The sequence below is a fragment of the Myodes glareolus genome, chromosome 2 (genome assembly GCF_982192425.1).
Source record: "Myodes glareolus chromosome 2, mMyoGla1.1, whole genome shotgun sequence".
NCBI classification, from domain to species: Eukaryota; Metazoa; Chordata; class Mammalia; order Rodentia; family Cricetidae; genus Myodes; species Myodes glareolus.
Genome location: NC_142027.1, coordinates 40846975 through 40871327, shown reverse-complemented (window position 1 = coordinate 40871327; position 24353 = coordinate 40846975). Strand labels below are relative to the sequence as shown.

The following is a 24353-nucleotide window of genomic DNA, read 5'->3' as shown; positions in this document are numbered from 1 at the left end:
GTCTGGTCACTGTGTTTGTTTCCTTTGCTGTGCAGAACTTCTTAAATTTATTTAGCCACTTTTGCCTAATTTTCTCTCATTTCCTGTGCCTCAGGAGTATCATCCAAAAATTCATCACCTGTACCAATGTGTTGAAGTATTTCCTTCTAGTTTCTTCTAGTAGTTCAGTGTTTGAGGTGTTATGTTCAGACAAGTAATCTGATCAATTTCTTCAGACTGTTGTAATAAATTTTCACTGAAAACAATGAGAAATATGATCTTATTAAATAGTTCAGTAAGGGCTGGAGAGATAGCTCAGTGGTTAAGAGCACTGCCTGCTCTTCCAAAGGTCCTGAGTTCAATTCCCAGCACCACATGATGGCTCACAACCATCTGTAATAAGGTCTGGTGCCCTCTTCTGGCTTGCAGCATACATACTGAGAATACTGTATACATAAATAGTTCAGTAAGCGATAGTTTCCAAAAGGTTAGTTACAGTGTGGAATCTGAAATGGCCTGTTTAATGAAGCCACTGGTCGGTTCTGTACTGTGAAAGGGTCTTTTACCCACAGGCTCAGTTACTTGAAAAGCACTAGCTTACTGAGTAACCTCCAGATCTCCCAAATATTTCTGCAATTTATTGTATAACATCAGAAAAACTATTGATATTACCACTAATTGCTCATGAAAATTGAAAAGTAGGAGGTTCACAATGGCATATACAAGTTAAGTGGCAATCTAGGGTGGGACTGAAAGCGTGGGTCACATGGTTAACAAACAATGACATTGTTCTTTCACTTGATTTGATAGAGTTATTAGCCCAGGTTTAAGAAAATCAGTACCAAATAGTCAAATTAGGGTGATTGATTTGCCTTGTTTTTTTTGTATAAAAATAGTGTTTCACTGAAGAGGAGGCTAGGAAGTGGTAGAGAGCTTGCTATAACATGTGTGAAGTCCTGTGTTGGATCAGCAGTACCACAAATAATATGTGAATTTATGATTAAGTAATTGTCTAGTTCTGCCCTTGACTCCTGTCACTGAGGGTTTTCCTCAAAATAACCTTTGTACTTTGATTTGTGAAAGCACTGTATCAACTTCACATTCCACCATACAAAATGGCTCAAATAAGTGCACACATGCAAGAGAAATTCATGTAACCATCACAGGGGTGACCAAAGCCTCTAATGACAACCACTGGACTCTGGTAGCCCCTATGAGCAGAAACTGTTGCTTCTGGCCACTGAGTGGTACTGCAATATCCAGTCCATATCTTCCCCTTATATGCCTCCTACTGTCATTCTGCCTATGTAACGGCGAATCAATCCCACACCAGTTATGTTTTAAGGGGTTATTTATTTTGGGGGGGAAAACTTACATACACCATAAACCGTCAGGAAGGGAGCCTAGTCGCTGGAGCAGGAGCCGGGACCAAGTGCCGGAACCAAGAGGCCTGAGCTGAGCTCTGTGGCTCTTTTTAAAAGAAAAATATACCACGCCCCAGTGGGCTGGTATTTCAGCGGCTATTGGCTGACGGAGCAGAAGGCGCTCCCACAGCACCGTGGGCTTGTGCTTCAGTGACTATTGGCTGAAGCAGCGGAAGATATTCCCGAAGCACCTCCCCTTTTGTTTAAGTAAGAGAGTTCTAAGCCTACTATGAATTATATACAGTAAGTACAAACCTATACAATTATATACAATAAGTACAAATATCCTATTCTAACTAGCTAAAGTCTTGTATAATAAATAACTTGGCCAAGTCATGAGAGGAAAGTAGCTACATTTATCTAGTCTTCAACCCCATAGAAGATCCGAGAAGGGAAATAATGTTACATGAGAAATTAGGAAGTGCAATCAAAGAACTTCCAAAACATGCAACAGATCACAGAGACAACTGGCTACCTGGGCAATCACCAAAGACCTGTTTGCAGCGTTGAAGCAACCAACTTTGACTTAGGCCTAGAATAACTGACAGATTACTTTTAACAGGCAAGAGATTTTTCAAAACCATCTTACCCTGTCTTGGCAAGATTTAACAGTTCTGTTTATCCATTTCCGGATTTTATCCATTTCCGGATTTTAACAGGCAAGAGATTTTTCAAAACCGTCTTACCCTGGCTTGGCAAGATTTGACAGTTCTGTTTATCCATTTCCGGATACTGTGTATTTGTCAGTAGTTGAGGTATGAGCAGTTCCTTACCCAGAGGCCAGTTTTGTCAAGAAGACAAGCTCCAAGTGGAGTGTCTTTGGTGCTCAACAATCTCTCAAGAATAGGTCGGTGTTGCCAGGAGTGATTGTGTCTCACTACACAGAACTCTAAGATTAAATTAAATGCCATTTTCTACAGCTCTTCAAAGAGGTTGAAGACTATTTATATATAATCTCTAAGTATCTAAAGAACCTGATTAGTCTAACCATAAATATGACAGACATAGATGACTATTGATCTACAATTCTTAACATGTATCTAACTTAAAGACTAAGAGAATAAACAACTGTGCAATAAATGAGGGCAATGACCTCCAAATGTAAACAATAAATATCAATACATAAACAATATATGAGTATCTGAATCAGAGGTAGAAATGTACACTGCAATATGGTATACATATATCAATACAATATTTATCAATACATAAAAAATGTTTTAAACAGGTAGAAGCATGCTTACATACAATATTCAATATATGCCGATGTAATTATCTATAAACAATAACTCACAAATACCATTATTATCTATCCAATTATCCCCCTCCCTTTTTTTTTCAAAAGATCCCTGAGCTTATAAAATTCCTTTCCCAACTCTCAACCGTATACTAATTATAATCAATCCCTAAATATTGTTCCTAAACCTGAGGACAAACTTTGCTGAGAGAGGGGACATCGTCCTCAAGAATTACTTCCAGCTGTCATGGAGGTATGGTTCTTTCTGGAGGATCCTGTGAAACTAAAATGATGGTTAGATTTCAAGGTCAATGTCTTTTAAAATTGCAAAGAGTCTCTGAGTATTTTGTGGAGGTCTGGCCAGAATGTTGTACAAGATGTGCACCATTTCAGCTAACCAAGTTGGAATCATCTGTGCAGCTGATACCCGAAACAGGACTTGTAGTAGCACTATCAGTATCATGACGTCATATCAACCAAGTGGAGTTGTTGTTATGGGGGTCCCATCTTCTTCCTGAAAACTTCAAATGTCAGTGCAGAAAGAACTCATTGTTCATTGTGGAAAACCTCAACATTAATTATATAGACATATACAAACATATTCAATGAAAGGTATGATAGACATATTCATTGAAAAGTATGATAGATATGAAAAAAAGCAAAGATGTTTTCTAAACTCATATTTCTTTCTGTCTCATATCATGGCTCTTGAGATAAGACAGAAACTCCAGAAACTCTGGGTTTTTCTCCTAACAACAGGCTTGAAATTAGAGAGGGACCGAGCCAAGACTCCAACTCCAAAACCAGCTCTATAAATTCAGAAATATGATTTAGTATATTCAAGAGCTTCATACTCACAGAACCTATTCAGTTTTCTTGATAATCCATATTGGGTAGTTATTTTTCCATCTGTCAGTATTCAAACATCCAAGGTACTTTGAATTTTTCAAAGACGAGTGTTTTCCTGCGGAGACAAGAACAGAACCCTGCCCCCATTTTATGTTTTTCTTACCACCTGTATGGTCATCATCATTGTAGATGCTGTCATTTCTCCATTCCAAGAGGTTTCTTCTCTTCAGATCTAACCTTTATTAATTTTGATGGTATCCACAATTTTTCTTCTCCTGTGGAAACCAGAGCAAAACCCCTTCCCCAACGCAGCACATCTCCTGGCTTCCACTGTGAGGTCAGTACATCCTTGAAATAAATTGGTTGATTTAATTCAGCAGACTTTTCCAATATCCAATGTCTTTCTGCAGCCGTTGTCCCCTTCTCATTAGCAATGAGAAAATTCAAGGTTAATAAAGCACTATGTAACCTATTCCTGGGGGTATTTTCCACCTCTTTCTGTTTGTTCAACATATCTTTTATAGTTTGATTTGATCTTTCTATAACTGCTTGACCTGTAGGATTGTATGATATACCTGTAACATGCTTAATATTATAATAAGCAAAAAATTGTTTCATTTTCCTAGAAACATAAGCTGAACCATTATCCGTCTTTATCTGTGTAGGTATACCCATGATGACCATAACTTCTAATAAATGAGTGATTACTGAATCAGCTTTTTCTGATCTTAAAGCAGTTGCCCATTGGAAACCTGAGTACGTGTCAATGGTCTGATGTACATATTTTAATTTGCCAAATTCTGGAAAGTGAAACACAGCCATCTGCCAAATTTCATTCCTTTTAATACCCTTTGGATTAGTTCCTGCAGGCAATGGTGTTTGGTTATAAAAAGAGCAAGTAGGGCATTTCTTTACAATCTCCTTAGCTTGTTGCCATGTAATAGAAAACTCTTTTTTCAAGCCTTTGCTATTGACATGATGTTTTTTATGAAATTCAGGTGCCTGCAGCACACTACCAATCAATAATTGATCAATATCTGCATTACCTTGTGCTAGAGGACCTGGCAGACCCGTATGGGATTGGATATGCATTATATACATAGGGCAGAGCCTGTTTCTGATCATGTCTTGTACCTGGATAAACAATGAGGTCAGTTCTGTATCATCAGGTATAAATTCAGCAGTTTTGATATGCAAAATAACTCTTTCTGCATATTGTGAGTCAGTAATTATATTAAGAGGTTCTTTAAAATCTCTAAGCACCATAAAGATGGCATATAATTCTGCCTTCTGGACAGAATCATAAGGACTTTGTTCCACTTTACTCAATTCTTCTGATTTGTAACCTGCTTTCCCTGATTTATTAGCATCAGTATAAAATGTATGGGCTCCGGTTATTGGAGCATCACGGACAATTCGAGGGAGGATCCAAGAAGTTCTCTTTATAAAGTTAAGTCTCTTGCTTTCTGGGTAATTGTTATTGATTTCTCCCAAAAAATTAGCACAAGCTCTTTGCCATGGTTCATTGTCTTCCCACAACTTTTTTATCTCATCAGCAGTGAAAGGCACTATAATTTCTGCTGGGTCTATACCTGCTAATTGACAAAGTCTCAATTTTCCTTTTATAATCAATTCAGAGACTTTTTCCACATAAGTTTTTAATTTTTTACTAGATTTGTGTGGTAAAAAGATCCATTCTAAAATAGTATCTTCCCTCTGCATTAAAATTTCCATAGGAGAAATTCTGGAAGGCAATATGACTAGAATGCAACTAAGATTTGGATCCACCCTATCTACATGTGCCTCCTGTAATTTGTCCTCAACCATCGTCAGTTCCTTTTCTGCTTCAACTGTTAACTCTCTGGGACTATTCAAATCTTTGTCACCATCTAAGGTTTTGTTTAAATGAATTATTAGATCAGGTGTTATCCCAACAGCTGGTCGTAGATTGGAAATGTCTCCTAATAATCTTTGAAAGTTATTAAGAGTTCGTAACTGGTCTCTCCTGATTTGTGCCTTTTGAGTCTTAATTCTTTGTAAACCTATTTTATAACCTAAATAATTAATAGAATCTCCTCTCTGAATTTTTTCAGGAGCAATTTGCAATCCCCATTTAGTTAATACTATTTTTACTTCTTCAAACAGCCTTTCTAAGGTGTCTTTCTTTTGATCAGATATCAGGATATCACCCATATAGTGGTATATTATGGACTTAGGAAATTGTTTGCGTATAATTTGCAATGGTTGGCTTACAAAATATTGGCACAGGGTGGGAGAGTTTAACATTCCCTGTGGGAGGACGGCCCACTGGTACCTCCTTGCAGGCTGAGAGTTATTATAGGTAGGCACTGTGAAGGCAAACTTTTCTCTATCTTTTTCTTGTAATGGGATAGTGAAGAAACAATCTTTCAGATCAATAACTATAAGAGGCCATCCCTTTGGTAACAGGGAGGGCAGAGGAATTCCAGATTGCAGGGGGCCCATAGGTTGAATAACCTTGTTGATAGCTCTAAGATCTGTCACCATTCTCCATTTACCAGATTTTTTCTTAACAATAAATACAGGAGAGTTCCAAGGGCTGGTAGATTCTTCTATATGTCCAGCATCTAATTGCTCTTGTACCAGCTGTTCTAAAGCCTGTAACTTTTCCTCAGCTAAAGGCCACTGTTTAGTCCATATTGGTTTCTCAGTCAACCATTGTAGAGGCATGGCTGTTGGTACCACTGAAGGGCCATCAATTGTGTTGTGTTCTTGTATAGCTCTAATGGCTGGTGTCCGCCATCTGTAATATCTTGTAATCTTGTCCTTAGAAATATAGGCTCTGGAAGCAGCAGGAACGTTAATTTGAGTATTCCATTGCTGCAATAGGTCACGGCCCCATAAATTCACTGCAATATTTGCTACATATGGCCTTAGTTTTCCTATTTGTCCATCTGGACCTATACAATTGACCCATCTCGTGCTTTGTCTTACTCGAGAGAGGGTTCCAATTCCTAAGAACTGAATATCTACCTCCTGAAGAGGCCAATGCGGATGCCAAGATTCTGGAGTAATGATACTTCCATCCGCACCTGTATCCAGTAAGCCAGTAATAAATTTGCCATTTACACACACTCTTAGCTGTGGTCTTTGTTCATTTATAGAAGTCTGCCAGAATATTCGTTTACTTTGTCCTCTTAGATTTCTTGATTCATTCACCACATTTAACTCATCCTTCAGGCCGTTATTGCTTTTAACAGCAGGCATGGGGCATTCTAATTTCCCTGAAGAGGCATGTTCTCTGCAGTGATCAGAAATGACTGGACCACATTTGCCATGGGGCCCTTCGAGAGGCTCCCTATTGAGTTTCCCGATGGCAACGGGTTGCCCTGTTTATCTCTTGTTGACCTATACTCGTTCGTCTAATGCCTGCCCTTTCCACATCTCCTACATAAACCTGAAGGCTGAGTCCTCCTATTCCTGTTATTCCTAGAAGAGGCATTATTCCTGGAATTCCATTGTCTGCAGTCCCTTATCATGTGTCCCATTTTGCCACAATGAAAGCATTTTGTAATCTGATGTCTCCTTTTACCTTTAGAAATTGCTTCTTGCACCCATGTTTCATTGCCATAATCAAATGTATCAACATTCATTGTATGTAAAACCCATTCATCCAAAGGCACTGATCTGAGCTTTAAAGGCCCCAGGATCCTTTTGCATTCTACATTGGCATTCTCATAAGCCAAAGACTCAATTACTATATTTCTTGCTTCTGGATCAGGTATCCCTATTTGTACAGCCTTAGTTATTCTTTGTAAAAAAAAGTCACTAAAGGGTTCTCTCTGATCCTGTTTGACCCTGATATATGATTATACTCTCTGACCTGAGTCTTGAACCCTGTCACAGGCCCTTAGAGCTGCTGTAGCACATATGGATAAAATGTTTTCATCATAAAGAGCTTGTTCCTGAGGATCAGAGTAAAGTCCTTCCCCTAGAATTTGATCTAGAGAAACCTCGATTCCTTTTGCTGATTCTTGTTGTTGTAAAAGTCTGGCCTCTTGTTTGAATAGGCATTTGAAATGCCATAAAGGACCGTTCTCTAGGACAGCTGACGTGAGCTGGTTCCAATCTTGAGGGGTGGCCCTGCTGCTCAGAGCCCAGGATTTTAACATCTCCCTAACAAAGGATGAATGTAGTCCATAATTCACAATTGCTTGTTTAAATTCTTTCAGATCATTCATACGTATAGGCTCCCATGTATGTTCTTTAATGACCTTAGGGTTTTTGGAGCCGGTTATCTTTTCTGATGTTATTACTGGAAAGGCAGGTATAACTCTATGTAGACTGAGAGTTTTTTGAGGTGCATGTTGCCTTTCTACCTTTTGCTCCTGTTCATCAGAGTCTATGATTTCCTCAATCTTAGTAAATCTGCTCACCATTGCCTTCTGTAAGTCCTGAATCTCCTGTCCAGTATTATGCTCCAAAGCCTTCATTAACGATTCTAAGGCATGGAGCTTGTCTGTCAGAGACACCATTTCCTCCTTGGACACAATCCTCATGGCATGTACTGTGCCTTCTTGTATGGAAATCCTGTCAATTAATCTATCATACCCTTTTGATAAAGTCCGATTTTCACATTCAATGGTTATAATCCTCTCAGCTAATGTTTCAGCACTTACAGTCATGGACTGGAGATTATGAGTCATTTTGGTTGTCCCCTCCTCCAGAGCAGTGAAGCTCCCTTCTAAAGAAGCAATATCAGACTGTACCTTCTTAATATTTTGGTCAGTCGACCGAGTCATATCAGACAAAGGTCTAGTCTCCTCCTTGAAAACTCCAAACTCTTTTTTGAGGAGGTTGGTATCAGTCTGAATTGTTCTTAAGGTTTTAATCTCTGCCCTCAGCATTGTAGATTCAGTCTGTAAGGACTGTATCTTTCTTATAAAATAGCCAAACACCAGAAAAGCGACAGATCCCAGGAATAACAAAGTAAGAGGAATATCAGAGACATCCTTCAGAATGTCCTCCATTGCGCAATTAAAAAAACCATTGAACTTTTGGATAGTAATATTTTCTGACATTTTCAATCAAAGGAAATTGTAGTTGTATGTATGTATGTATGTATGTATTTTCAACCGAAAAGAAGAATCTTACCTGTAATGACCGTTGCCTGCCAGTAAGAGGTGGGGCGCACCTGAATCCACGTGGCAATGCCGTCGAATCAGGAAGTAAACTCTAGAATATATACACTCAAATCCAGAGGTTAAATTCACAGATCACAAAAGGTCAGAGAGCTTCTAATGGCCAATAAATAAGGCAGCCTGGCCTACCCCGGCTGGGCTCTCCTGCCCTGCCGCTCTGTTCAACCCAATGCAGAGGGTTGTGACACAGCCACTACGCTGTTGCTAAAGAGGCCTAGTGTTTTGGGCCCTGTGTCCCTGTGCTGGGATTAAGGGTCAAGCTGCTTGCAGCACTCCCAATCAGTTATGGCGGATGGCAGGGGTTTCAAACAGCTTGCTGGAACTTCAAAGGGAACTTGCGCTGTGAGCTCTTTGACTCACGTTGCAAGGAAAAATTTAAAAATCCGTGTAGAACAGGGAAAAGTAGGCCGGCAGAAACTGTCCGGACCTGTGTATCCTGGGAGGCGTGGAGGTTATGGCTGAGGGAGGGCTCGTGCCAAGCCCAGCTGGCCAAGCCCAGCTGGTGGCAGGTAGCCAAGCCAGAGGTCGAGCTGGGGGTGGGGGGTGGGGGGTGGGTTGGTTCTTAAACCAAACTCTGGGCGCCAAATAACGGTGAATCAATCCCACACCAGTTATGTTTTAAGGGGTTATTTATTTTGGGGGGATAAAACTTACATACACCATAAACCGTCAGGAAGGGAGCCTAGTCGCTGGAGCAGGAGCCGGGAGCAGGAGCCGAGACCAAGTGCTGGAACCAAGAGGCCCGAGCCGAGATCTGTGGCTCCTTTTTAAAAGAGAAATATACCACGCCCCAGTGGGCTGGTATTTCAGCGGCTATTGACTAATGGAGTGGAAGGCCCTCCCACAGCACTGTGGGCTCGTGCTTCAGCGACTATTGGTTGAAGCAGCGGAAGATACTCCCGCAGCACCTATGAGCATAGGAAAAATGTTCTTACTCACATGAAGGCAAATGAAGACCACCCCTCCCTCAGGAAAACTATTTATAGTACATCCACTGAGGGGGTGAACAAGGTCAGAAGTCCAACAAGTGATGTCTGTGTGCCTACTACCATCATTATAGTTAATGAACTGCTGCTCCAGCGTGCCAGTCAATGAAACACAGACAGGAAGAGTTTTCCTCTGACGGTCCTTAATTTACACACGCATGTGCTTAAAAGTTAATATAGTGAAACTGCAAGAGTTCATGGAGGCTGAGTCAAATGGCCTGACAAAATGTTTTCTCATAACACTTTTCTCACTATGCATACTGATATCAGTAGGTGGGAATATAATTTTCTAATGTAATATATGACCTTTCCTTGAATAAATGGCCAGTTCTTGTGATTCAAAACTCCTTTACTGGGATGTTAACTTTAATGGATCTGCAAGGAAAACCACTTATCAAGATTAATGTATTTCCAAGGGATGGTTCAAGGCATAATAAGTATGTTTAATGTAGCCCTAATAATCCCAAATTCCACTTGCATTGCTCGAAGAGTTTATGCAGTTATCTTATCATTTACTCCCCCATCCAACAATTCTTCCTCCCCACACTCTCATTAATTTTATCATTATTATTATTGCTGATTTTATGCAATGAAAATCAGGACTGCTGGCTATTTAAATAAAGAAGTGGTAAATTAGTTGGGCTAGGCATCCTTTTAAAGAAAATGATTGATAGTTAATTCCTCTCTGGAAAATGTAGACACTGTGGTTCATTTTTATTAATCCAAATAGTCAATGATCCCAGTGTATACTCATAACTCATGTACACTTGTAACTTTTCTAAACCTTTATTTTATTCTCTAAATCCAAATTACTGTCTATTGAAAAACAATGACGTTCTATGCTCCATATCTTATAAAATGAAGAGAAGACATTTACATTTTTTTTGAACTGCTGATGGAAGTTACTGTAGAAGAGTGTGAACTCAGGATTCCCTCAGTTCCTAGAAGGACATCTTAAAGGGATTAAGACTTCTGGCCCACTGAAAGTACAGAGTACCCTCTTCATGCCCTTTGACATATCCCCCATACTTTGTAGGATCTTCTCTCAGAGATCTGCCACATATAGAAACTGATTTATAGTCTCATAAATAAAAGATATTCCCTTTCAGGTCTAAAACGAGAGGCAGTAAGTATACAATTAAAAAAAAAAACATTACAGGCTTAACACTGACAGAGAGAGATCAGATCAGAATCCTGCTCCTGACAAACTGTGGCCCAATCACTCAGCTATCCTCAGCATTTATTTCATTTTTGTAATCTATGGCCAACATTTACCAAAGTGTACAGCAGGTGAATATCTGATTGAGGCAAACAACTTTTAAGTTCTAATGTTTTCAGTTCTATGTGTTGCACTAATAAAAAATTCATGACTCCACGTTTACATAACAAGTGTGTTTTGAATCCAAAGCATGGAGACAACATATAGCTGCACGCAGACTGTTCGTTGTTGTCTTTGTTTGGTGTTGTGTGTGTTTGTTTATTGTTACTGTTCTTGCATGGAAACCTGAGATTGAATGAAACAGTCCCTTTGCCTAGTGTTAAGAGCTAGAAAAGAGAGTTTAGAAGTTCAAGTGTCAAGATGAGATTCTTGATTTTTCCCATCATAATTGTCAAACTACAAAGCTGTAATGTGCTTTGTTATGCAAACTAAAACTTCATTTGAAATTGAGTGGTTCTACAGAGTTGCCATTGTGTTTGGCATAGGGGGTCCCATGCAGGAGCACCCCACACAATCCTGAAGAGAGGATAGAAGCCTCTTGGTGAAAGTGTCTCTCAGTCAAGAGTAAATCACAGTGCTCTTCCTGCTGTTGGGGGCTCCACACTCCATAAGCTCACATGGATTTCATTTGTACCCGCCTCGTGCAAAGTTAACAAATGAAACCACTGCAGCCAGTGTGCATTTCAGATATTTACAACATTGCACCTTCTCTCCAGACAAAACTAGCAATATTCTTCTGAGAGATTAAGGTGGAGATCTAACGGCTCTTGTAACTAGTGTTTTCCTAAAAGCTGAGTCACTCCTGCCTTCATTTGTCTCCCAGAACTCAAATCTATTCACCAGGACTGCTCTCTTAAGAGACAAAAGAAAGAAAACAGAGCAGGAAAAAAGAAATGGAAGAAAGCAGGAGTCTTCTAGATTCTAGAAAAGGGGAAGGAAGAGAAGGAAACAGAGATAGCAGAGGGGAGGAGAGAAAGAAGAATAATGACCATCTGCTCAGACACAGGCTCTCTGAGTTTCAGTTGAAGTGTCGTTTCATTTATGGGAGTCCAAAGAAAATAATGATGGCTTTGTTTTTTTGTTTGTTTGTTTTGTTTTGTTTTTGACATTTTTGGTGAAAGAAAAATGGGGAGAAATAGTAGTAGTACTGAAAATCAACCAAGAAAGACTGAGCTCCCTTTGCTCCATGACAGAGTAATGGTAGATATAAAGACAATAACTTCTTAAGAGCAACAGTTATTAAATATTCAGAGAAGAATGCCTTAAGCTGGCACATTTTTATCTTTCTGGGATGATCAGAAGTTTCTCATTTATGTACAGGCTCCAAACATGTTGGGTTTTTGTGTTTTGATGAAAGGTGGAACCTCTGTAGGAAACAGCAAGACACAGAGGCAGAAAAAAAAATCCAGTGAGACCCTTTAGATGTCCAAAGCTAGCATGCAGAGGTTCACTCCAGCTCTGGGACACCAGATTAATTTTGTTTCCAAGGGACGTGCCTTGATGATGTATGAATGGCTGTTTCACTGAGTTTCTCACTCACTCTTCTTGACCTGCAGGAATCACCACAGTGCTCACCATGTCCACAATCGTCACTGGTGTGAATGCCTCCATGCCCCAGGTGTCGTACGTCAAGGCAGTGGACGTGTACATGTGGGTCAGCTCCCTCTTTGTGTTTCTGTCGGTCATTGAGTATGCAGCGGTGAATTACCTCACCACAGTGGAAGAGTGGAAGCAACTCAATCAGAGAAGAAAGGTACGGCTTTGCCTTGAGGGTCAGCTCCTTTCAAAATGTGGCAGGCTTGGTTTCTTTTCTTGTGCTGTGATAAAATACCCTAAGGAAAACAATGTCCAGGAAAGAGGAATTATTCTGACTCACAGTTCAAGGGCATTGACCATCAAGGTGAGGAAGTCAAGACAGCAAAAGCAGCAGGTTCTATTGCATATTGCATCCACCAACCAGAAACAGCAAACTATTCAAGCAAACTATCGCCCCTTTCTTCACTTATTTCAGTGGTTCTCAACCTGTGGGGCATGACCCATTGGGGTTAAACAACCTTTTCACAGGGATCATCTAAGACCATTGAAAAACACAGATGTTTACATTATGATTCATAACAGTAGCAAAGTTACAGTTATGAAGTAGCAACAAAAATAATTTTATGGTTGGCGTCACCACAACCCGAGGAACTGTATTAAAAGGTCACAGCATTAGAAAGGTTGAAACCCATTGGACTTATATAGTTTAGGGTCCTAGCCAGGGAAAAGTACCACGCACAGTAGGAGGGGCTTCCCACCTCAAACAATACATGTAAGTTAATCACCTACTGGCCCAGAGGCCCATCTGGCAAGGCAAGTGATTCTAGATTCTGTCAAAATGACAATTATAATAAACATCCCAAGCACAAAGCCAAACTTCTTTAGTAAATTTCCACTTACAGTTCTTAAAACTCTTGCATTAAATCCAAATGCCTTGGCAGAATTGAGCAATATTGGTACAGTATAAGGTAGAACATTAATCACTGCTCCAGGCTGCCTTTTTCCTCAGCATTCTCACTCACTTTCACCAGGGGCTTTTGTGCATGAAGAGTTGTTCTCAGTGCACATTGGTCCACTGATTCTGCCCCACTAGAAGAAAGGGTTGTTGTAAACCACATTTTTTTTTAAAAGGTGGTGGTGGTGGTGGTGGTGGTGGTGGTGGTGATGGTGATAGCTAGAATGTATTAAGTGTTTGCTTTATATTAGAATTATGCCAATACCTAAAATATTTTGTGGAATTTAATTTCCATAGTATCTCTGAGAGGTCAATGTTTTCTCACCTTCATTTTACAGGGGTAAAGTAAGTATATCCAAGCTCACAGAACTAAAGGGCAATCAGGATTAGCTTTTGAGTCTATGACTCATCATATTTTGATATTGCCTAATAACATTTTTCTCATGGTTAAGGATACTAGACACTTTTTAAAGTGAATCCTTGTCATTTCTATTTCTACTGTTGATAACTCTCTTTACTTCTGTAGCCATTTTTAATTAGATTATTTAAATAATTAATATTTAGTATTTTCGGAGGAGGAGGCTTGCTTTGTTTTTTATTTCATTGTATATTCTTGACAGGAACCCTCTGTTTGATATACAGATGACAAAGATTTTCTCTCATTTTGTGGGCTACCTCTTTATCCACAGACAGTTTCCTTTGCCATAAGGAAGACCTAAATTTCATGAGACCCTCTTTGCAGATGCACCCTGTACCTTCAGAGTGTTATTTAGAAACTCATTACCTTTTTTCCTTCAGCATTTTCAGAATATCAGTCCTTGTGTTTAGGTTCATTGGAATTGAGTTTTGTGTAGGTTGAGAGTTAGAGTTGGAGTTTCATTCTTTTACATGCTAATACCCAGGTTTCCAAGTACTGTTTGTTAAAGATGATGTCTTTTCTTCAATGTATTTTTCTTTGATGACTTCATCAATGACAAGGCAGCTGTAATTAGGGAGTTATATTTGGGTTTTCCATTCTATCTCACTTAGCTATGAGTCTACTTTGGGTCCACTACTGTGGAATTTTTATTATTATGACTCTGTAGCATAACTTGAAATCAAATGTGTTATTTCCTCAAGTACTCATTTTGTTTGAGATTGGTTTTGCCTGTTTGATTGTTTTTTCCCTAAATCTATGAAAAATGGACCTGAAACTTGCATTGAATTACATTGAATCTGTAGATTATCTTTAGTAGAAAGCAATTACCATGATATCGATATTCCATGAGTATATTCATCTTCTAATGTCTCTTTCAATTCCTTTCTTCTTCTAGATTTTTAAAAATTTAGTAGAATATAGATTTTTTTATTACAACACTGCTTGGCTAATAGCTTAGGCTTCTTATTGACTAGCTCTGATATCTTAAAATAACCCATTTCTATTATTCTGTGTATTGCCACGAGGCTGTGATTTACTGGGTAAAGTTCTGGCGACCATCTCTTTTGGCAGCTACATGGTATCTCCTTGACTCTGCCTACTCTCTCTATATATCTCTGTTTGGGTTTCCTGCCTGGCTTTACTCTGCTAAGCCATTGGCCAAAACAACTTTATTCATCAACCAATAAAAGCACCGCATGTACAGAAGGACATCCCACATCAGCCCATTCCCCCCTGCCACATTAAGATGTGCACAGAAATTGATTTTCCTGTTTTGGCCTGTTGCAGGTCTGAGTTCCTGTAGGAGACCCAATTCTGAGGAATTATAAGCACCAGAAGGGAGGTCACGTAATTCATTTCAGGAATGTTGACCCAGGTGTCAATATTTGAACTCTTTTTGCAGGGATTGATGTGCCTTTCCTATTTATGTTATTCCCATTTCTGCTATTCCTTGCTTCCTTCCTTCTTTTCTCATGTGTGTGTGTGTGTGTGTGTGTGTGTGTGTGTGTGTGTGTGTGTATTTGGAAGTGTAGGGAGGTTTAGCTTTGGAGATCTGGATATATACCTAAAAGTAGTATTGCTGGATCTTAAGGAAGGTTTCCTAGTTTTCTGAGAAATTGCCACACTGACATCTAAAGGGGCTGTCCCAGTTTGCACTCCCACCAGCAATGCAGGAGTGTTCCCTTTACCCCACAATCCTTCCAGCATAAGTTGTCATCAGTGTTGTGGACCTTGGCCATAGAATATAGATTTTTAATGTATGCCTTTACAATTATTAAAGCAAAAACGGGTAATGTAATTCAATAGTGTAGATCCCCACTAGTTAGTTAACTGAATGCACAGAAGTCTCTGTGTATTTTTGATTCAGTAAAATATTACAGTTTTAAATTGCAATGAATCAAATATGCATTTTGATAGAGTTGACTCTGCGGCCTCCAATTTAAATTCTAAGTAATTTCATCTAGAATAGCCTCTTCTTATTTGTTCATATTTCAACTCCCTCAGAGATCAAGAAGGATTTTATTTTCTCCAAAAGCAATTACTAACAGCTGCTTCCTAGACACTGCTCCAGGTTTGTGAGAGTCACTACCTCCCAAAGCAAAACTCAAAAAAAATCAGTACAGATTCAACCAGACTAGAAATCACTGATAATACTTCTTTAGAAAAACAAGCCAATTTCATTTTAGTTTACTGTGCTTTGTTAGCAGTGTTAGAAGTGGTTTTAGGCAAAAATGGGAAAGCCTGACTCGTTTCATTTTCAAAAACAAGTAAAACCCTTTCACTAGCTCAACCCCAACTTAAGGGTAAGTAGGCAGTTAGTGTTCTTCTGGTTTGCGACCAAAAATTAAAAAAAGAGACATGGATCTGTGTATTATTATGTTCTCTTTAAAGAGGAAAATGGATTTGGAAAGCAAATCCAAGGAGCCTATATTGGTGATGTAATAAATCACAGTCACCCTCAACTCATAAAGCCATGGCAGACTGTTCATACTGATCGGAACAAAGAGGAGTGCAAGCATCTGGGACAACTGAGTATCAGTTCAGGAGTATATTAGGAATTACTAACATTAGACTGGTATAGCACTTAATCATGTGGTGCCCAAATTATCCCATGGAATTAAATATGAACCTCCTTGCTACATCAGGATTTGCAAGGCGATGCTTTCCACTTCTTATTAAATGATTTTTTTTTTAAAGTCAAATGCCAGAAGCAAACCTAGAATTCTGTTTTGGTTTTTTTTTTTTTTTTAATAATGAACAAGACAAGCTTAATGTTTATGGGAACTGTTTGGTGTCTGACTTACATTTTCTGTAGTTCCTGTCCATAGCATCACTTTTGTGACTAACTGAAGAAAAGTCTTTCTGACAGATTTCTGGAATGTACAATATTGATGCAGTTCAAGCCATGGCCTTCGATGGCTGCTACCATGACAGTGAGACTGATGTGGACCAGACTTCATTCTCTCAGCACTCAGAAGAGGACTCCATGAGAACAAAGTTCACAGGAAGCCCCTGCACAGATTCATCTCAGTTAAAGAGAAAACCCATGGGAGGAAATGTTGGTAGAATCATCATAGAAAACAACCATGCCATTGATACCTATTCTAGAATTGTGTTTCCCATTGTTTATATTATATTTAATTTATTTTACTGGGGTATATATTTATGAGGAGGACGTTTTGTTTATTGACTTTTTTCTCTTTGCAGTAATCAGACCTTGCACATGCTAATTAAGTGTTCTACCATCTGCAGCCTGAAGAGGAATTTTTACTGTAAACTTCTATTAGAGTCAGATGGTGTTATTTACCTCCTGGATATGACCTAGACAGTTAAACTGGGGCAGAGCCAGTCATGTCTCTTGGCCTAAAGAAGATGTAAATTCTGGTTGATTATGGTTAGTGCAATGCTCAAAGTCTTGGGAAATTTTGGCTCTATAAATAAAGCACCACAAGCATGTGTATTATGGAGGCAACTTTTCCATCAGGAATAAATACTTGGTAATTATTTTATCCTTATCGTCTCTTTTCATGAAAATGATTTTTTAAATTAGGGAATAAAGCTGGACTGTGGCATTTATTCAAGGATAACTGATATCTTAGTGTCTGCCAAGTGACAGATGACATTGTCCTAAGGGAGAACTTCCATCTTCAACTCAGAGTCCTGTGAACAGTCCCCTTCTTTCATCTGTAGTTACATTTTCTATGTATTATGTTTTGTATATTATTGAGTCCAAAATGGAAAAATGTTTGTTTCATTAGGTCTTTATTCATAATGTTATATTCACCTTCAGTCATCAGTAACAATATATAGTGTTTTGTAAATGAGTTATAGGTGTCATAATTTCATTTATGTTTTTATTAGCGAGATTTCTGTAGCTGTGATATAACATAATGACCAAAGCAACTTTTAGAGCAAAGAGTTTGTTTGGTCTTCCAGTTCCAGAGCCCATGATGGCAGAGAAACATGACAGCTAGCAGCAGGCATGGTGGCAGGAGGAGCCAGATGAGAGCTTACATCTTCAAACCACAAGCAGAATGAATCGGAAATGGTACAGATCCTTAAACTCTCAAAGCCTGTCCCTGGTGCTGGTGATGTAATTCCTACAACAATGCCACACCTGCTAAATTTCCCCCAAATAGTGCCACCAACTTGGCACCAAATGTTCAGATATGTGAGCCTTTGAGAGACATTCTCACACAGACCAACCACAGTGTTTGTCTGAGTTCTAGCCATAAAATGTTCATTGGCAGCCTACATGTAGCTGGCACTTTATTAACTGTTACGAACCAAAAAGAGAAAAAGAAATGACCTCTTCTTCCTCCCCTGAACTCACAGCCATGAAAGAATGACAAACTAGTTGAAAAACCAATTTTGTGGTTGTGAGCATGAAGTTATGAATACTGTCCTGAAAGGGGGGTGTCTGTGGAGGAAAAAGAACATGTGTGAAGAGTCTCTCAGCTTTAAACAATTGAATATTGTGTGGACATCACACCAAGTAAAGAAATGGAGGGAAATGTATGCATCCCACAGTGATTTGCGAGGCTACAAGTAAATCAGGTCAAGAAGGCATTACATAAATGTTGTTCCACAGAAAACCTTCCTATGATCTGCATTTATTTTTCTGATTGGCAGTGTACATGGCTCAGAGTTGGGTATTTTATTTGAAAGGCACAATTTTGAGCAAATCCCTTGGCAGGGAATCAGAAAATTTCTCCTTATTTTGATTGTTGAAATGAATTAAGAGAATAAATTAAATAAAGTAGTCAGTTTAATATATTGCCTTTTATTTTTGCCCACGATCAAACAAAATGGTTTGAATTCTTCATTACCAGTTGAAGAAACAATAATTTCCTGCATAACTAACAGGAATATTGCTTTTGCCTCTTAGGAGCCACACAGGCTTCAGAACATTACCCTTCCTCCTGGGTATGAAGGACTAAAAGAATTCTGTCTATATTATGGCTTTTCTGGTATACATACTAATTCTGAGGAACTTAATTTTATTGTCTTAATTATTTGGAAATAGAAAAATACAATTTTCCAAGTCTTTCAAAACATCTCAGAGATTGTATTTTTTCTAGGATACTATCCAAAAGTGAGCTAATATTTATTTTAGACTTTATTCATTTATTGTAAATACATGATAATTTAGCTTTTTAATTATGTTTTAATGGCTGTTAAACTTGATTTAATAGGAATATTTTATAGGGTTATATTTTGGAAATTAATATCCTTGGTGGTTGAAGATCTATAACTATTAACTACTATAGTAATAGTTGGGTTATATTTATGAGTTGTCAAATTCTATGTGTGATTAAAAAACAACAATTTAGAGATAGAAACAGCCCCACTCTTCCCTTCATCCAGCTATCTGACTCTTCAGAGATGTCTGTTTTTCACATACTTTGAATTGCAGCACTCGCAGTGCCTGTTGCTTCCCCTGAGCATCTTCATTCCACTGTTTTAAATCAGATGTGTCACTGGATACACTTGCAATCGAGGCTAGAAGAATGGGCCTCTATCACACGCCACATATTCTCTATATTCTCTTGCGAGCCATTAATGCACAACTGTTGGCCAATGAAAAGTAACTTTTGCTAATATCTAGAAACACAGGCAGTATATCTTCCAGTAATAAATGTCTAACACTTAGAAATAAAATCAGTTTACTGCACCAGGGAATTATCAGACCATTCAGAATGAGCAGCAAGGATGTTAGTCAGTATGCTTCTCATCAAATCCACCATTTGTGAAACAGAACTGTTCCCGGTGGCTTCATTTCTACAAGGGAGAGGCAAGGTTTCTTAGTAGGTTCTTGTATCAGAAAGAATGAAAGCATGGTTATCTGGAAAAGATACATGCAACAGAGAGCATATAATAGTTACCTCATTTTAATTTTGACTTCATTTACTGATCACAACCCTGAACAGACTGTGCAGGAGTGTTCACTGAGGGATAAGCTTGGATAAAACGGGAGGATTTCAGAACATAAGCTGCTTTGTAAGATTTTTTTAAAAAACCAGTCAGCTTGTAAACCCTGCCTAAATATAGAAATGGGCAGGTTTGTAAAGACTACACAAGGAAAACTATGAAAGGGTTTATTTGAACATAGAATTATGGGTTTTGTTATAGTTAAAAAAGTATAGCTTCACTATTTAAAAAAATGGATAGCAAATTGATAAAAAGTATGTCCACCAAAAACTAGACATTTAATGTTTTATATTAGAAGTTTTCTTTTAATAGCATCTTTTTTCTTTTTTAGTCTAATTATATGAGCTCTCCATGTTTTATTACCATAAAAGTTGTTTCAGTTCCAGTGTTTCTCTTTTACTTTTTGTTTTTTAGTTGAAAATAGATTCTTCTCTCACATTCCAGCCACAATTTTCCCTTCCCCCACTCCTCCCAGCTCCTCTTACTCCCCGCTTCTTCAGATATACTCCCCATTTGTATCCCATCAGAAAAGAGCTGACCTCTAGTGGACAACAACTAAATATGGCCAAACAAGGCATAATAAGGCTATGCAAGAGCTCTCAAATCTAAGCTGAATACGGCAACATAACAGCAGGAAAAGAGTCCCAAGAGCAGGCCAAAGAGTCAAGCTACCCGACATCATGTTGCTGTCCTCCGCCTGTGTAGCCACCAGAGGCCATGTTGATGTACTTGGCCATGATGGTGTCTGTGGTCTGTAGTGCCCAAAATCAGGTCGAAGTTCATGATCTGTACTGCCACTGACTGTAAATGGCAGGGAAGCTTCTTTTGCAGTAGTATTGATGACTGCAGACACACATTTGCCAATGAGAGCCATAGACAGCTTTTCTATGCGGACAACCTTTCTCCGCACCCCATCCCTGCACCGCCCCCACCAGCTAAAAAACAATACAGGCAGCAAGCCATTGAAGAGAACTATTAAAAATTGTGATTGGGATCCTGAAGTATAGCTCTGCACAATTTACGGCTTTGGCAGGGGTGGGAGTGGGGAATGACTCAGTTTTCTTTAAGGAGCTGGCCACTGGGAGTGTGACCATGTTCCAGTGAGAATATGGCCAATACAAACTGGACTTGGTATTTTCTTCTTTTTTTTTTTCCTCTGGAGGAAGTCACAAGGGGTGGGAGAGGGTGGACCTGGGAAGGCAGGGAAGTGAATATGATCAGGGTGCATTACATGAAACTCCCAAATAATCATAAAAATGTACTGGGAAAAAAAGGGTGAGTCAGAGACAAACCCTGTCCCACTGTTAGGAGTCCCACAAAAACACCAGGCCACAAGTAAGGACCTGGTGCAGACTCATGCAGGCCCCTTGCTTGCCCCTTCAGTTTTTGTGAGCTCATATGTGCCCTGCTTAGTTGATTCAATGGCCTATTTTCCTGGTGTCCTTCATCCCCTCTGATGCCCACAGTCTTCCTCTCTCCTGCTTCCAAGGGATTCCCTGTATAATGATCTGTCTCTTTAAGAGGCAAGCTGTGCCCACTCCCTCCCCCATCCACTGAGGCAAGCTGATCTTCAGCTTCCAGCCCGAGTCCTTCTCTTCTTTTCCATCTTCCTCTCAGAGAGGGAGCTTTTTTGGTCTCTTCTCTGTCTCTCTCTCTACCTCTCTGCTCTTCTCCCCTTCTCCCTTCCCTTTCATAAACACTAAATAAATATCCAATCTCACAATGTATGGTGTGCGTATCTGTCTGTCTCTCACCCGCCACCCACATGGACCTTTGGAGACCTGCCACATGGTCTCGTGCACTGTCCCTGCTTGGGACTGGCTATTCTCGGAACCGCGGCCCCGTGCCTGCCACCACTTGGGGACCCTGCAACGTTTCTGCTGCCTGTCACCACTGGGAATCCTGCAGCAATTTTTAATAATCCATTACACCCTGAACTCTGAGTAGGTACTAATTGGAAACATCTGATTTAGACTCTCTCTCCACATAGTGTCTGGTCGTGGGTCTCTGTATCCACTCCCAGCTACTGTCCGAGGAAGCCTCTCAGATGATGACAAGACACCCCTATCCCAGGTCTCTGGACTACTCAGGATCCAGTGTCTAGCATCCAAGCAGTATCTGGCCCAGTTGAACACTCCTTACCTTGAGCAATAAAAGTAAATGAATCTAAAATGGCATTAACGCCTCATTTCTACTGTGATCCAAGAAGTCTTTTCAAAGTTTGATATACAAGACTGCATCCTTTAAAAGAAACATATAGCTCTATCATTTTCCAGACTAGCTAAGTCAACAAGACAAAGCATCCAAAGAAAAGGAGAAGTGTCCACCTCCATTCACTGCTTTTCTTACTCCATCAGAGAACATTAATTCAGGCATTTCTCAGCATGTCACACTTCAAAGAGGTGCTATACCCACAAAACCAAACATCAAATACATTTTTAGGAGACTCACACTATCCCAAAATAACTTAAAATATGTTTTGTTAATTGGGTTGTGCCTCCGTCTGAGATCATATTTATATTAAATACTGGATCAATGACAAAGGAGCACAGTTTTTAAATATATTTGGAACTCAGAGATCAGGGAAATAAAAAGAGAATGTTTTGTGGGTATTACGCCTAAATTCTGGAACCTGAATCACCACCATGAGACCAAGAGTCTTTATTCACAAGTTAACTCAGGTCCCTCTCTCTGCCTAAAATGGCAGTGGCAGCAGCAGCTATGACAGCAACAACAGTCTCAGGAACAGTGCAGAACAGTCCTAGAGCAGCGAAAATGGGGGGTTATATAGGCTTGAGGCATTCCAAGTCTCAGGACTGCCCCATAGTGGCTCGAGGAGGAATTCCAGGCTTTCAATGATGTAAGGAGGTTTTCCAGGCCCAAGCTGCCAGTAACTGTCTGGGGCTCTGATTGGTCCATTTTCTGCTCAGGGGGATTGGTTGGTTTCCTGACAAGGACAGAAAGGGCTCCGTTTTTTGGAGCCAAACTGTGTTTCTTTCTCTGATTCTTTCTACCATTTTAACCCCAATTTTGGTGCCAAGAAAATATCTTTGGTATGTCCTGAACCTAGGGACTTAGTGTGCTCTTTTGGTTCTAATTTCAAGGTCCAGGGGGTTTTCTCTGGCTTTAGGTTTGGGGACAAAATGTTTCTTCCCTTGGCTCTGGTCCAGTTTTCAGGTTTTGTTTCTTTCCCAGGTTCTGAACCCAGAGCCAGGCTGCCTGGGGGGTGTGTTGGGCTATGGACTTGCTGAATCTGTGAAGGGCTGGGACTTTCCTTGAGAATGAGATCTAATGGTTGAATGTGATTTGGAAAAGATAGTGGAATTTTGAAGTCAGAACAAATACAAGACAAAGGAAAGACAGGTAGAAACTGAAAATGTGGTTGATCCACAAAATGATCTTCTTATAAGGCTTTAATTGGCACGTTTCTGTAGAAAATGTTCATAGTAGGTTATTAAATCTCAGCTAAGATACTAAGGCAATAGTAGTATACTTGTATATTTATTAACTTAGGATCAACATTGTCATATATGCTTTCCACACTTGTTTAAAAAGAACAATCCACAATACTGTGTATTAGTGGGAAACAGAGTCTGAGTTTTGTGCTACCTCTATAAAATATTACCTGTTTATTTATCTTAATATTTAAAAATTTTTATTAATTCATTGAGAATTTTATAAAATGCCATGTTTACTGAGCTTTTGTAGTACGTTTGTAGCTTCAGGTCTTCCACTTGTTGTATTTGGAAAATGGGGAGATGTAAGTAAAAAGGGTACAAGATTTGGCTAAAAGAAAAACATATGCTAAAGATCCAATATATAACATGACTTACTGTAATTAGTGCTACTATGTTCATTTTTAAAATAAATGCTTTTTCTTTAACTTTTGAGATTAAAAATGATCTTCTTAAAGTCTGGTGTGGTACATATCCTGGGAATGATTTCAATTTAAAGATATCTATCTGTTATTTGTCTATCTGTCTGTCTGTCTGTCTCTCTGTCTGTTTTATATGGAATAATTTGGCCTCATTGTGAGTATAAACAGAACAAAGTTTATTTTTTATTAATTATTATCATATGAGATCTGCTGATTGTTCCTCTTTGTCCCCTCAGTAGACTTTAATGTTTTGGGGACACTTAGTTACTATTCAGTTGCTTTTAAATAACCACTTGTGTAAAACCATGCATATATGGAAAACACTGTAGACATATTTTCAGGCATTGGGATTATTAGTCTTCTGCTCTGGTCCCTTTAAGGGCAAGCCACACCCACTCCCAGCCACTACTGACCTCCCTCGTCGCCATCTTAACTCTTTCTCTTCTGTCCCTCTCTCCTGACATGTACACACGTGTTTTTCCTCTCTCTCTCTGTCCTCTTTTCTATTTCTGCCTTTCTTTCTCTCCTTCTTCTTTAAGTAATAAATACTTACCCTTATGTTTAGCCTTACGTCTATTTATTATGTTCTGTAAGTCTTTTATCTGCTGCACCCTCCTGCCTGCTCTCTGGGCCGCATGGCGGGACCAGCTCTGCCGCTTGCCGCGGGAAACCTGCACCCCTCTGGCGGCAGCCTCTGCCTGGCTTGCAGGCCACTCAGGGCACCCCAACATCATATCTTTAAAGAACAAAAGTGATGGTGTG

The 24353-nt window shown here is 39.3% G+C and overlaps 1 protein-coding gene across 1 annotated transcript in view; it reads left to right on the top strand.

Annotated features, from left to right (window-relative positions):
• The window catches only part of Gabrr3 (gamma-aminobutyric acid type A receptor subunit rho3), a 71807-nt gene extending 54855 nt beyond the window's left edge, over positions 1-16952 (top strand). Inside the window, exons 8-9 of the mRNA XM_048422893.3 lie at positions 12431-12627; positions 16653-16952. Of these exons, the coding sequence (XP_048278850.1) occupies positions 12431-12627; positions 16653-16952 (497 nt within the window). The remainder of the gene's footprint in view (positions 1-12430; positions 12628-16652) is intronic.
• The last annotated feature ends 7401 nt before the right edge of the window (positions 16953-24353 follow it).